Genomic DNA, 15,542 nt, shown 5'->3' with positions numbered 1-15,542 from the left:
TCTTCCACCACAACGTCAACCAGATCATCTTCCTTCAGGCCAAGTTCCTCCATCATTGCAGCCAGATCGGATGTAGCCGTAGTTGATCCAGATGCGGTCGAATCCATCATGCAGTCGCTCGAGATTTGAGTTTCGCGAGCGGTAGGTCCCAAGAAGTCGCCACCTGCCCCGCGCGCCGCCGCGGCCCAAGGCCTCAGCGATCGCCGGCAAGGAGTGAACGGCCGGGGAGAAGAGATCCCTACGGTGTCGGTGTCGGCGTCGCCGTCGCCCGAGGGGAGAGAAACCCTAACGTGAGGGTATGGGCGTTCTACTAGTGCTGGAATAATTCCTACCTAATCATTTGATGGAGCTCAGTTCTTTGTATGGAGCAGTAGTTGAGAGAGGCCCATATTACTTTTTTTTTCGTTTTGATCATCCAATAGAGATCCAGTATCCCACGCGTCTTCTGCTGCTTTGAAAATTCCAGTCCACTGATGCCTAGTTGCAGAAATAGCAAGATCCACGTAATCATGAGAGTATATTCTTGGCAGTGCAATACTAAAAGTTGATCCGGCCATTTTGCATCCTACCGAAATAGGAAGAGAACGTAGCACTTAGATGCTGTTTCAGAATCACCAACACATGGGAACAACGAACTTCTGGATGCTATCTCAGCTTCATTTTGTCCTGTCTAAAATGACGCAGTACAATGCATATAGGTAGAAAGTCAAGCAATATAAAAACAACATATCTTACTAGCGCGCAATGCCATCCAGTCAGCCACGATGGATCTCCATTGCCTAATTTATTCTTGTACGTATTGTTTAACTGTTGTCGCTATGTAGCTGCATCATATGTTAGATTAAGCTCACCAGCCACGAGTCGTCTCTTCTCTATGGATCTCCATTGCTTATGCTCAACCGATTCTTGCATTGTTTAAATGTTGTCCCAATGTAGCTGCATCATATGCCAGCCAGTCAGCCACGGTCGTCTCTTCCCTATGGATTTCCATTGCCCATGCACAATCAATTCTTGCATTGTTCAACTGTTGTCCCAATGTAGCTGCATCATGTCTTAGATTAAGCTCAGAAACAATGCCAGCAAATTAGTCTCTTCCCTATGGAGTTCCATTGCCTGCACTCAATGGACTCTTGCGTTGTTTACTCCTTGTCATCCTCTCCTATATAAACGGATCTTGAATCTTCAGCTCATACGACCACGATCGAGGTAGGTCCAATGGCGGAAACCCAACACACCCAGCTCGTGTGCTACACTTTGCTCTGCATCCTTGTCATGGCCATACTCGTCAAGCTCAAGCACATGCGAGCCTCTGCTAGCCGCCTGAACCTGCCTCCCGGCCCATGGGTGCTGCCGGTGATCGGCCACATGCACCTGCTGCTCGGCGCCATTCCGTACCAGGCCATGCACAGGCTCGCTCGTCAGCACGGCCCCGTCATGCTTCTCCGCCTTGGCCACGTCCCGACGCTCGTGCTCTCCTCCGCGGAGGCGGCCAGGGAGGTCATGAAGGTGCACGACGCTGCCTTCGCCGACCGCCCCGTGTATGCCACGGCAGACATCTTCACCTACGGCGGCGAGGACATCTCCTTCGCGCGCCACGACAGCCGGCACTGGAAGGCCCTCCGGAAGCTCTGCGCCGTGGAGCTGCTGAGCCCGAGGCGCGTCCGGTCGTTCCGCCATGTCCGGGAGGAGGAGGCGGCGAGGCTTGTGCTGTCCGTCGCCGGCGCCGGTCGCAACGTCAACGTCGGTGACATGCTAAAGGTAATGATGAACGATGTGGTCATGAGGGCGTCCGTGGGCGACAGGTGCGTGCAGCGGGACGCGTACCTGGAGGAGCTGGACAGGGTGTTGGACCTCATGTCTGGGTTTAACCTCATCGACCTGTTCCCGGCGTCGCGCCTCGCCCGGGCGATCGGTGGCCGGGCTCTCGGGGCGACGTGGGAGGTACACCGGAGGATCCACTCCATCATGGACGCCATGATCAGCGATCACAGAACGGCTATGGAGGGCGAGGACGACAATGATGCCGGATGTGAGCAGAGGGGTGACATACTCACTACTCTGCTCCGGTTCCAGAGGGACGGCGGGATTGGCGGCGTCGCCCTCACCAATGAAAACATCAGCGGCGTCCTCTTTGTGAGTCACCAGTCACCACTAGCTACCCAAGACCATGGTTTAAAATTGGACCCCCTTATCTGGCGACCGTCCACTTGGAGGGTTGGCATTTTGATGACAGTTTTAGTTGGTCACGGTGGTAGTATCTTCATAAGAGCATGGCATTTTCTGGAGTGAAGGCTCAAACCTGCTATCCTCCCAAAAAATGACACACTACGGGAACAGGGCTCTAAGCCGACAGCCAAATGTATGCCGACGGCCGCCGTCGGCCTAATCCGAGCTATGCCGACAGCTAGGTCCTGGCCGTCGGCGTACAATGGCCGTCGGGCTATCCCCGTCTACGCCGACAGCAGCCGTCGGCACATAACAGCCGTCGGCTTATCCCAGACTACCCCTACAGCTGCCGTCGGCATATATAGGCCGTCGGCATAGATGCGGGCCCGCCGATGACACTCATCACGGCCAGCTAACGACGTCAAATCTATGCCGACGGCTGTGACGGGTGGCCGTCGGCATAGATACGGGTGACACGTCACCGATCCAGAGCGCACCGACCAGGACCTATGCCGACGGCAGCCGTCGGCATAGCTGACACGTCATCGATCCGCGGCGCTGTCCATCTGCCCTGGCCGCAGCTATGCCGACGGCTTTGCCGTCGGCATAGTCTTTTTTCTTTTTTCCGTATAGTATTATTATTATTATTATTAAGCATACAGTATGTGTTAATAAGCATACATATAGATTGTGTTAATAAGCATACATATAGTATGTGTTAATAAGCATACATATAGTTTTTTTCTTTATTATTATTATTTAACTAACTTACATACAGTATGTGTTAATAAGCATACATACATTATTTTTCGGTTCTGTACAGAGCGGTGTGACCCCCCTCACGAACGGTGCCGCCGCCAGCCGGCAACTGGAATGGGGAACAGCCGCATCGGGTCTATACGAAGTGGACTTTGCTCCAAGTGTTCATATTTATCGGATGACCTACCACAATCGGATGGTGTTATGCCATGTCCGAAGAGGCGGCACGCATCTACGGGTGTGGCCCCGTCACGGACGGCGCCGCCGCCGGCACCTGGAGGGGGGGAACGGACGCGTCGGGTCTACATGGAGTGGATGTATCTGTGGGTTTGGCCCGGATGTTGCTCCCGGGTGTCCTTATGGGCGGACCTGACACAACCGGGTGGAGAGGTCCACTGGTCAAAGCCCGTTCGTGCAAAGTCAAAGGGCTAGATCCCGTGGTCAAACGCTACAGGGTTAGCCGGGACGGGGGCCCTGGGAGGTAGCAATGCCACCGGAGCATCGTACCGGGCCCTCATACATGCGGGGTGGTGTTGTGGCATGTCCGAAGAGGCGACACGCGTCTCCGGGGTGTGGCCCCCGTCACGGACGGCGCCGACGCCCGCACCTGGAGGGGGAAACGGACGCGTCGGGTCTACACGGAGAGGATCTTGCTGTGGGTCTGGCCCGGATGTTGCTTCCCGGTGTCCCTTTGGGCTGACTTGACACAACCGGGTGGAGAGGTCCACTGGTCAAAGCCCGTCCGTGGGAAGTCAAAGGGGTAGATCTCGTGGTCAACCGCTCCAGGGTTAGGCGGGACGGGGGCCCTGGGGGGTAACAATGCCACCGGAGCGTCGTACCGCGCCTCATACATGTGGGGTGGTGTTGTGGCATGTCCGAAGAGGCCGCACGCGTCTCCGGTGCGTGGCCCCCCTCACGGACGGCGCCGCCGCCGGCACCTGGAGGGGGGAAACTACCGCATCGGGTCTACACGGAGTGGATTTAGCTGTGGGTTTGGCCCAGATGTTGCTCCCCGGTGTCCCTCTGGGCCGACCCGACACAACCGGGTGGAGAGGTCCACTGGTCAAAGCCCATCCATGCAAAGTCAAAGGGCTAGATCCCGTGGTCAACCGCTCCAGGGTTAGGCGGGACGGGGGCCCTGGGGGTAGCAATGCCACCGGAGCGTTGTACCGGGCCCTCATACATGCGGGGTGGTGTTGTGGCATGTCCGAAGAGGCGACACGCATCTCCGGGGTGTGCCCCCCATCACGGACGGCGCCGCTGCCGTCACCTGGAGGGGGGAAAATGGACGCGTCGGATCTACACGGAGAGGATCTTGCTGTGGGTCTGGCCCGGATGTTGCTCCCGGGTGTCCCTATGGGCCGACCTGACACAACCGGGTGGAGAGGTCCACTGGTCAAAGCCCGTCCATGGGAAGTCAAAGGGCTAGATCTCGTGGTCAACCACTCCAGGGTTAGGTGGGACGGGGGCCCTGGGGGGTAGCAATGCCACCGGAGCGTCGTACCGCCCCCTCATACATGTGGGGTGGTGTTGTGGCATGTCCGAAGAGGTGGCACGCGTCCCCGGTGCGTGGCCCCCCTCACGGACGGCGCAGCCGCCGGCACCTGGGGGGGGGGGAACTACCGTGTCGGGTCTACACGGAGTGGATGTAGCTGTGGGTTTGGCCCGGATGTTGCTCCCCGGTGTCCCTCTGGGCCGACCCGACACAACCGGGTGGAGAGGTCCACTGGTCAAAGCCCGTCCATGCAAAGTTAAAGGGCTAGATCCCGTGGTCAAACGCTACAGGGTTAGCCGGGACGGGGGCCCTGGGGGGGTAGCAATGCCACCGGAGCGTCGTACCGCGCCCTCATACATGTGGGGTGGTGTTGTGGCATGTCCGAAGAGGCGGCACGCGTCTCCGGTGCATGGCCCCCCTCACGGACGGCGCAGCCGCCGGCACCTGGGGGGGGGAACTACCGTGTCGGGTCTACACGGAGTGGATGTAGCTGTGGGTTTGGCCCGGATGTTGCTCCCCGGTGTCCCTCTGGGCCGACCCGACACAACCGGGTGGAGAGGTCCACTGGTCAAAGCCCGTCCATGCAAAGTTAAAGGGCTAGATCCCGTGGTCAAACGCTACAGGGTTAGCCGGGACGGGGGCCCTGGGGGGTAGCAATGCCACCGGAGCGTCGTACCGGGCCCTCATACATGCGGGTTGGTGTTGTGGAATGTTCGAAGAGGCGGCACGTGTCTCCGGGTTGTGGCCCCCGTCACGGACGGCGCCGCCGCCGGCACCTGGAGGGGGGAAACGGACGTGTCGGGTCTACACGGAGTGGATTTAGCTGTGGGTTTGGCCCGGATGTTGCTCCCCGGTGTCCCTCTGGGCGGACCTGACACAACCGGGTGGAGAGGTCCACTGGTCAAAGCCCGTCCGTGGGAAGTCAAAGGGCTAGATCTCGTGGTCAACCGCTCCAGGGTTAGGTAGGACGGGGGCCCTGGGGGGTAGCAATGCCACCGGAGCGTCGTATCGCGCCCTCATACATGTGGGGTGGTATTGTGGCATGTCCGAAGAGGCGGCACGCGTCTCCGGTGCGTGGCCCCCCTCACGGACGGCGCAGCCGCCGGCACCTGGAGGGGGGAAACTACCGCGTCGGGTCTACACGGAGTGGATGTAGTTGTGGGTTTGGCTCGGATGTTGCTCCCGGTGTCCCTCTGGGCCGACCCGACACAACCGGGTGGAGAGGTCCACTGGTCAAAGCCCGTCCGTGCAAAGTCAAAGGGCTAGATCCCGTGGTCAAACGCTACAGGGTTAGCCGGGACGGGGGCCCTGGGGGTAGCAATGCCACCAGAGCGTCGTACCGGGCCCTCATACATGCGGGGTGGTGTTGTGACATGTCCGAAGAGGCGGCACGCGTCTCCGGGGTGTGGCCTCCGTCACGGACGGCGCCGCCGCCGGCACCTGGAGGGGGGAAACGGACGCGTCGGTCCCTCATTTTATATGTAAACGAAACTTTTCAATGCGTATGAAAATAATATACACTAAAAATATATTTGAATACAGTTAATAATATTTTTATAAAAATGTTAAACATGTATAAAAGTTGTTGCAAAAATATATATTAAAAATGCATTAAGAAAACATTAAAAATGCATATGAAATAATAATACATAAAAAATATAACTTATGACTATAAAAACATCAAAAATTTATATGAAATAAAAAAACAGAAAGAAGAAAAAATATAAGCTATTAAAAACATTAAAAAAATAAAAAAATATAACTATGCCTACGGCTAAGCCGTCGGCATAGGTGCCACGTGGCATCGCTTCCTATGCCGACGGCTTAGCCGTCGGCATAGTTCGCTCTTATCCTCAGCCGGTCGACCTCCACCACTCATTTGCCCTGATAGCTGCTCGACCCGCGCTGTCGCCAGAGCTCGACCCGCGCCGCCGCCGCCGCTCCCCGTCGCCCGCGTCGCTCCCCGCCGGCCGCCCGCCGCCGCTCCACCCGCGCCACCCCCTTCCCTCGCCCCTCCCCCCTCCCCGCCTACATCCCCGCCCCCTTCTCGCGCCGCCGCCGCCACCACGCCGTCGCCAGCTCGTCTCCGCGCCGCCGCAACCACCACGCCGTCGCCAGCTCGTCCCCGACCCCGCGCCCTCCCTGTCCTGCTGCGCCCCTGCCCTGCTGCGCCCCGGCCGGCCCCGTCCACCCTGCTGCGCCCCTCCACCCTGCTGCGCCCCTCCGCCGACGCCCTGCTGCGCCCCGGCCGGCCCCGTCCACCCTTCCCCGGCGGCTGCCCCCTGGCCTCCCTGCTGCCTGCTGCACCGGCGGCCAAGGTGAGGCTTTTTTCAATTTTTTGCAATTTGTTACTATTTTTTACATAGATGGATATATATATGTAAAAAATGGATATATGCATGTACAGATTGATGCTAGATAGATGGATGGATGCTAGATGAATAGATAGATGGATGAATAGATAGATGGATGGATGCTAGATGAATAGATAGATAGATGGATGAATATGCTGCCATTCTGGAAACTTGGATGGGTGTTTTTCCATTGGTTTTGAATGGAAAACATTGTGGCACCTTGCAAACACAGGGCCATGTCATTATCAGGGCACTGCACTAAAATTTTTATGACAGCAAAAAAGGGCTGCAAAATAACAAATTGCAGCAATTTTATAGAAAAATATATACACAGTTGTCAAGAACATGGAAAATAAATAGGTAATAAATGGTGATGGTAGGCCAAGAAGCAGACGTGTATGGAGGTCCATGGAGCAAGTTAGTGTTTTGGTAATGTTGATTCATATATAAGAAGCAATTCGAGGTACTTGGTTTCTAAAATATTTAATGAAGTTTTTTTTTACAATTTGACATGTTGTTTCATGTTCATTCATAATGTTGTGTCAATGCTTAATGTGAGGTGACGACCTAATTTTTTTCACTCGGTGTGATTAACAGGATTTGTGGTGTTCCATCTTCGTGGAGTGATCGTTGACGTTGGAGGTGTTAGTCCACGATCGTCCGTCTCCTTTGATCGACTACATCGGAGGGTGAGCAACAATTCCATGACCTCGTCCACTTTTTTTCCATGTCACTAGATTAAATTTTCACATCAAGTCGCGTAACCTAGGTCTCCCGTCCGAAAGGGTTGCATCGATAAATATGCATTCAATTGCATATTTATCACCGCAGCTCTTTCGGATTGTCCAGCGCTTTCCACGGACAGCCCGAGGATGTGTAGATTGGGTACGTTGTTCATGCTCTACCCCGTTCCGAGACAGGATTTCGGCGGCGCCTCCCTGTTGTTCTCCGGATGCACATTCTCTCGGCATTTTGCCGAGACGTGTATTTGGAGAACAGCAGGGAGGTGCTGCCGAAAATTTGTCTCGGAATGGGGTAGAGCATGGACAACGTACTCAATCTACACATTCTCGGGTGGGATTAGGACCCATCTTTACCTATTAGAGATGTAGGTGGATTAAATGTCGATTCTCGTCAACCTTGTAAAAAATAAAATATTGATGTGAGTAATTTAAATGAATCCTTAATTTTGTTGTGTGGCTTCCAATAAAGCAGAGATGGCAGATAATCAGTGGATGTATAGTGGGTTTTTCCGTCGGAATCAAGTAACAACAGAGTGGGTCGAGATAACTGATGTGTTTTTGAAAGAGATATTCCGTAGTCCAATGAGGATGGTGCCAGAATGCCCGTGTGCCAGATGTAAGAGACGTATCCGCAGAGATAAGAGTGAGATGACTAAGCACCTTCGCACGAATGGATTTATGCCCAACTTTAATATGCCGATAAACTTTGCCCAGCGGGACCGTGGTAGAGAGGATGTGATACGACAACGCGTCGCTGGTTATGAGGACGATGGGGTTAGAGACATGCTAGATGATGTATTTGCTGCACAGCCGACACCTCCGTCACATTCAGCGAATGAACCGGAGGAGCCGGAGGAAACCGCAAAGGCCTTCCTGGAAATCTTGGCCTCGTCAAAGAAACCTCTCTATGAGGGTGCCAAGCTGTCTGTGCTGGATGCCATCTCGCAACTGATGGCAGTCAAGGCTGAGTACGGCTGTAGCCGAGGTTGCTTCGAAGCATTTCTGGGAGTATGGGCTAACAGCCTGCTTGAGGGCCATGAACTGCCGAAAACCATGTACGGTACGAAGAAAATCATGAAGGCGCTCTCGATGGACTATGAGAAAATACATGTTTGTCCAAAGAATTGCCTTTTGTTTAGGCATGAGTATGCGGATGACAAGTACTGTAGGAAGTGCGGTTCCTCTCGGTATATTGAGGTGGTCGATAAGCATGGTCAGAAGCAGCAGCTAAAAATCCCTGTGAAGGTTCTTCGGTATCTTGATTTTATAAAAAGACTGCAGCGCCTTTTCATCACCGAGGAGTCTGCCAAAATGATGAAGTGGCACAAGGAAGGGAAAGGGTACAATCCAAAAAAAATTGTACATCCATCAGGAGGTGAAGCATGGAAGTCATTCGATACAGAGTACCCGGAGGAAGCAGCCGAGGCTGGGAATGTCAGAATTGCTATAACAGGTGATGGGTTCAATCCATATGGTATGTCGTCTAATCGATACAGCTGTGAATGGGTATCGCTTCCATACAGAGGAGCACCAGAACAGTCGGCCTGATCCCAAAACCATAAATACCGGAGTCTTCACTGAAGGAGATAATGAAGTAGATTACTACGGAAGGGTAGGAAAAATATACGAGCTTACATTCAAACGTGGCCGCGAACACCTAAGTCTCACTGTGTTCAAATGCCGATGGTTCGACCCCAAAAAGGGTCTGAGACATACGCCTTCTGTTGGTTTAGTTGAAGTTAAACCATCAACCGTCTATGCCGGAGCTGATCTCTTTATCGCCGCTACCCAGGCCACACAAGTATATTATCTGCCTTACCCATGCCAGAAAGAGTACCTAAAGGGTTGGGAAGTTGTGTTCAAGGTGTCGCCGCATGGTAAGCTACCGGACCCGAACGATGATGATTACTACAACATAAACCCCATGACATACGAGGGAGTGTTCTATCAAGAGGAACATGATGACGTGGTCCGAAACAACGAGGATGATGACTTGGGTTATGTTGACCTGGACCCAAACGACGACGACGCACGGATTGATGGTGAGGCAGTTGTGAATCAAAGAGACATAATTATGCTTGAAAAGTTAAATGAAGACGCTGACGATGAGGAAGAGCCTCTCCGTCAGACAACGAAGAAGATATGCATGATAGTGATGATGAGACCGGTCCACAAATAGATTACAATAGTGATGATTCATATGGGTTCTAGAAAATGTAAGTTCTTTTAATGATCATTACAATAGTATGCTTAATGTGCTCTTCTGGTATTAATGTTTTTCCTGTATGCTTGTTTAATTGATATCCTTACTAATTGTTTATTCTCTTCTCAATGCAGGTTTAATAATCATGGGCAAGTCCAGCGGCGCTAGTTTCCTCAGTAAATTTAAAGGACTTACTCGGAGTGGACGAGCCCACAAGGTTCCCTCCCGACTACGCGAGGATGACACCTCACAGGGTGGTGGAGGGGTCGGGGGAGGAGACCCTAGAGGAGGAGGCGGTGGGGGGAGAGCCCCTAGAGGAGGAGGAGGCGGGGGGAGAGGCAACCGGGGCAAAAAACTCCGGGTCGTGTCTGAAATAGGAGGGTCTTCTTCGATGCCCTCCTATACAGAGGCACCTTCTGAGTTTGAGGAGGAGGAGTATGTTCCTGATGGCGAGGAGGAGGAGGCCGAGGAGGAGGGTGAGGAGGAGGAGGCCGAGGAGGAGGGTGAGGAGGAGGAGGCCGAGGAGGAGGGTGAGGAGGAGGCCGAGGAGGGTGGAGGGGAGGTTGATCCCGCGTTGTGGGGTGACTTGCCACCGGGTTCTTCGCAGGGGTGGCTGCGTGGTAATGCCGGACTACCTACACCACCTTCTATCGAGGAGCACAAGTGGCTCATTGAACCTATGGGGACAGAGTAAGTGCCTCTCAATCATATTTTCAACACATGACAACATTTTCTTATTGTACACATGGCAATCATTTGATTCTTTTGCAAAAACTGGATCCTTCACGGAAAGGGCCGTAAACCGAACGGCCTTATTACTGTCCTGTTGAAGGAGTTTTGGCCTGGCCTATTCTGCCCGCGGCCAGACAGGGATCCGCAGCAGCGGGTTTTGGCCATGAGCTGGGCCCACTACAAGGCTTGCAGCAACGCGGAGTACGGGACGACCGCTAAGGCCGTGATCACCAAATTTTGGGTAAGTTCTCTTCTGAATCACTTGTCTTCAGTTTCGTTCATAGTTTATCATTGAATCACTCAACTCATTCCTTGTTTGCTTCTGGTTTTTGCATGATTGCAGCAACTCTATAGAGTTCTTGATGAGCACAAGGCCAGAGCCGACGTGGTCTTGCTTGCGGCTGCGAAGAAGAAAGCTCGTCAGTTGCAGTACGAGGTGCGCTGGGTTGCCGTCTCGCAGTACTACCACTACTACCTGCACCAAAAGATGCCCAAAACTCAAGCGCAAAAGCTACGACTTACCTTGAGCAAGGAGCAGTTCATGATGGTAACTATTACTAACTTTTCATTGTTTCAAGCAGTCAACTATATGTTTCGTGCTCACATGTCATGCTTCCAAAATTTGCATAGGTTGTTCCTCGTTGGTGCTATGGAAGGCATGACGGATGGGCGAGTTTGGTGGATAGGTGGCTCGGCGCCGATGCAGAGTTTGCTGCCAAGAGCATCAAGGCCCGGGCTAACCGTGGAGACGACGGGACACACGGCCAAGGAAACAGGAACCACTGGGGCTTCAAGGCCATGAAGGTATATCTATGTGCATGATGCATTTTTGTTCTTCTTTACGTCATGTTCTTATGTATGGCTGACTTCTATTTGACGTTGTAGGAGGACAAGTTGAAGAGGCCGCTCTCAGACATGGAGTCGTGGAAGCTGGCCCGCGAGCGGAGTCATCGCAAGGAGGGCGAGAGCCAGTACTACGGCAAGACCGAGGAGCACCTGGGGTCTTACATTTATCACTATCAGGAGTTGCATCCGGATGTTCCTGTTGCTGAGGTCGCCCAGTCTGAGATTGAAGACACGGCGGTGGTGGCCATCGAGGGGAAGAAGAATGGCCGGTATCCGTGTTTCGATGGCTTGATCACTCCTTCGATCTCATACACACGGCTTCGGGCTAGCAACCCAAGCCAGTTAGAGAGTACGGGGCGTTCACAGACTCCCTTAGCCCGCCAGCATGCTGTAAGTACTTCCTCTTTATCTTTTTCTATCTTGCATTGTCAGTTTATTTTCAGCATTGCTCACTTAGAAACAACCTAAATTATGTAGGCATATAAGGAGTTTGTCGAGCATAGGAATCTCGAGGTGCGGGAGTACTTGAAACGAGTGAAGGCAAACGATGATTACAACCGTCAGATGATGACGGTTAGTTTTGCCCTCTTAAAACCAACCTAAATTTTTGCACTTTCATTCCTTCTGATCTTCTAGTTTGCTTGTTTAACTAACATTCAGGCTATGTTGGCGTCTTGGACTAACCGCACGGATCCACCACAAATGGGACCCCCACCACCACCTGCGGGAGAACCCCCACACGTGCCCACGTTCGATGAATGGGTGGCACTAGGCAGTGATGGTTCGGTTAGTACATTTGCCTAACTACTAGCAAACTAGTTCTCGTTCATGAAACACTATCATATCATATTTACCGTTAGAATCTTTTCTGAAACATGTAGGGGACCGGTGGCTCGACTCCTGCTCCGTCGACCCCAGTCACTCCGATCTGGCAGAGTGGTGGTGGTCGCGATGACGGTTTTGGCGGAGGTGGTGGTGGTGGTTTTGGCGGAGGTGGTGCTTTTGGCGGAGGTGGTGGTGGTTATGGCGGAGGTGGTGGTTTTGGCGGGGGTGCTCTTGCTTGATGATTCCGTGCATGTGGCCATCGTGCCATGCCTTTCACATTCCTACTTTTATCATGTTTCATGTCTTGCACTACTTTTATGTTCATGAACTTCCATCGGTGATGATCTTTAGATGATGTGATGAACTTGAGTATGTTTAGATGATGATGGTGAACTTGAGTATGTTTAGATGAACTTGAGTATGTTCACATGATGAATTGTCATATTTCTGCATAATTTCATATTGTTCTGTTTTGACATGCTGTCAAATGAATTGGAAAGAGAAAACAGGGAAAATAAAAAAAAAAAAACTATGCCTACGGCAAAGCCGTCGGCATATATACGCCCAGGAGTTACCAGCGCTTGCCACGTGGCAAACTATGCCGACGGCTTTGCCGTAGGCATAGCCCTGCTGCCAGGAGAAACCAGGAGCTGCCACGTGGCAGGGCTATGCCTACGGCAAAGCCGTCGGCATAGATTTCCATCTATGCCGACGGCTTTGCCGTAGGCATAGCCCTGTCGCCAGGAGAAGCCGGGGGACGACACGTGGCGCAGGTATGCCGACGGCTTGGCCGTCGCCATAGATGGAAATCTATGCCGACGACCTAGCCGTCGGCATACATGCGCCACGTATCATCTCCTGAATCGCGCCACGTGTCGTCTCCTGAATCGCGCTGTTGACGGCGCCGTCCGTTGCCGTCAGACGGAAAACAACGCCGACGGCTAAACTATGCCGACGGCTATCCCACGGCCGTCGGCATATGCACCTATGCCGACGGCTAAACTACGCCGACGGTCTGACACATCTACGCTGACGTGATCTACGCTGACGGGGCTATGCCGACGGCGGCCGTAGGCATAGATCTATGCCGACGGCAAAGGACCTATGCCGACGGCCCTGGGCCGTAGGCATAGCTCGCGAGTCCGGTAGTGACATGTTGTTCAAAAGAAACTTTCACACCCGATACAACTAAAACTGCCAGGAAAATCGTTCGAAATGCATTGCTCTCCCATCGAACGGTCGCCAGTTAGGTTTTTGCGTTAAAATTTCAGTAGTACAATTTTTTTGGCAATAGTTGATATATATATATATATATAAAGTTGGCACTAGATTATTTTGGGATCTTACTGGAATTTCAAAAAATCTTTGGTTTTCGATGAAAATGTTATTAATTCCGTTGAATTTTACCTAATGTACTTAAAATTAGGTTAGTATGGTGCAAAATTTGAATGTTACAAATATTCCATTACCCACCATAATTACTTGAACTTTTACTGAAATTTTAAACCGTGCTAGTTACCACATTTTGCTTGCTACATGATATTTCGGTCTCACATATTTCTGTGTGTGTCACCAGGATCTTTTCGCTGCAGGGTCGGAGACGACAGCCACGACAACAATCTGGGCAATGTCTGAGCTGATGAGGAGCCCACACATAATGGCCTCCGCACAGTCCGAAGTCCGGCGAGTCCTCCATGGCAAGACCGAGGTGACTGAGGCCGACATCGACGGCCGGCTCCACTACCTACAAATGGTCATCAAGGAGACCTTTAGGTTGCATCCACCGGTGCCATTGCTCATGCCGAGGCTTTGCACTGAGCAAACAAAGGTCATGGGCTATGATATTCCACAGGGCACCACTGTATTCGTGAATGTGTCGGCAATCGGTAGGGACGAGAAGAGCTGGATTGACGCGAGCGAGTTCATGCCCAAGAGATTTGACGGTGAAAAGGTTGATTATGGTGGTACAGACTTCAGGTTCCTACCAGGCGGCGCTGGACGGAGAATGTGCCCCGGTATGATGTTTGGAGTGTCAAACATCAAAATGGCTCTTGCGAGCCTTCTCTATCACTTCAACTGGAAGCTTCCTGAAGGTGGGAACCCGGAGAAGCTTGATATGAGTGAAGCGTATGAGATCACGGCTCGTCGTAGGACCGGGCTTGTGTTGGAAGCTACTGTTTTTGTGCCTTAATTTGTTTTTTTTTCTACGTGGCCATGTCAATTTAATCAACGAGTGCATCCGATAGCGGAGGTCGAGAGAGTATTCTATTTCATGTCTTATATGTCTATATTGTAATGTGTGTTAATGCTCGAGTGTTACTTTGTATTTAGCAATTAAGTTAATTTTATTATGTCCCAACACGTCCAAAGAATACCCCATGTTTATATTCATGGATCCGTTAAAGAGATACAAAATGGATTAGAAAACAAATACCCCCCCCCCCCCAAATTTTTTTTTCATGTATTCCCGATTAGTTTGTATTTGAGTTTGGTATTAATTTCTCGATTGTTGAACTTATGTAGAGATGTGCAAGGGCCTTTTTCATTCATATCTTTTTTATGATCCATTGAACCACTTCTACTCTATCAGTGAATTAGATCATTTCCCTTGATCTTTGCATCAGTTGACCCATGTACACTATTTACTTATTATATTAAATGTTGCTCATTAACCTAGTGTGCATGGGGAGGGAACATGTCGTTGCTCGAGTACGGTAGCATGAGATGTTTCCCAGAATCACAATGGATCAAGAAAATCACATGTCGTTAGTATTGCATTGCAGATCCAGACTTCAATATATTGCAAACCTACATAGCCGAAGGCTTTGCACTGAGTAAACGAATGTCATGGGGTGTGAATTGTGATGGCATGCACGAATGCGAAATGGTTAGCAACCAATTCTGAAGCAATACATTTCTCTATGCCCGGATGCTTCCTACTTTCAGGATTGGATGCTCGTAACCACTAGTAGAAAACGGGGCTATTGTCCCGGTTCGTAAGGGCCTTTTGTCCCGATTCCTGAACCGGGACTAAAGGGTCGGTACTAATGCCCTGTCCCTTTAGTCCCGGTTCAGTCCAGAACCGGGACAGATGGGCCTCCATGTGGCCTGTGCATGGAGCCCAGGCAGGAGGGCCTTTGGTCCTGGTTGGTGGCACCAACCGGGACCAATAGGCATCCGGGCCAATAGCTCCTGTGCGATGTTTTTCATGCGAATTGGAAGGAGTGCGACGTTGTTGGAATGAATGGCTGCGATGCGACGTTTTAGAAGCAAACAATAGCTCCAATGCGACATGGCTCTGTTTAACCATGAAATGAAAAACACGATGGGTTAGCGATTCGAGTTATGACACGCGGGACCTAGCAGTTACTCGCATGCGGGTGGGACCCACAACTTATCCACGCAAGCATGCCCGTGCT

The 15,542-nt window shown here is 52.0% G+C and overlaps 1 protein-coding gene across 1 annotated transcript; it reads left to right on the top strand.

Annotated features, from left to right (window-relative positions):
* Positions 1-1,206: 1,206 nt before the first annotated feature.
* LOC125547333 (zealexin A1 synthase-like) lies at positions 1,207-14,314 on the top strand. The gene is made up of 2 exons (XM_087517259.1): positions 1,207-2,133; positions 13,700-14,314. Exons 1-2 carry the CDS (start codon positions 1,216-1,218, stop codon positions 14,312-14,314), a joined length of 1,533 nt encoding a protein of 510 aa, XP_087373385.1. The 5' UTR covers positions 1,207-1,215.
* Positions 14,315-15,542: the final 1,228 nt, after the last annotated feature.

Source organism: Triticum urartu, chromosome 3A (assembly GCF_056163025.1).
Source record: "Triticum urartu cultivar PI428250 chromosome 3A, HENAU_Tu73, whole genome shotgun sequence".
Classification (NCBI taxonomy): Eukaryota; Viridiplantae; Streptophyta; class Magnoliopsida; order Poales; family Poaceae; genus Triticum; species Triticum urartu.
The sequence above is the reverse complement of the archived record's forward strand: the minus strand, read 5'-3'. Positions and strand labels throughout refer to the sequence as shown.

Excerpts from the sequence above, each read along its gene's own strand:
- LOC125547333 (XM_087517259.1), top strand. The coding sequence starts at position 1,216 with ATGGCGGAAACCCAACACACCCAGCTCGTGTGCTACACTTTGCTCTGC. Across the intron at positions 2,134-13,699 it reads ACATCAGCGGCGTCCTCTTT|GATCTTTTCGCTGCAGGGTC; the intron begins GTGAGTCACCAG and ends GTGTGTCACCAG.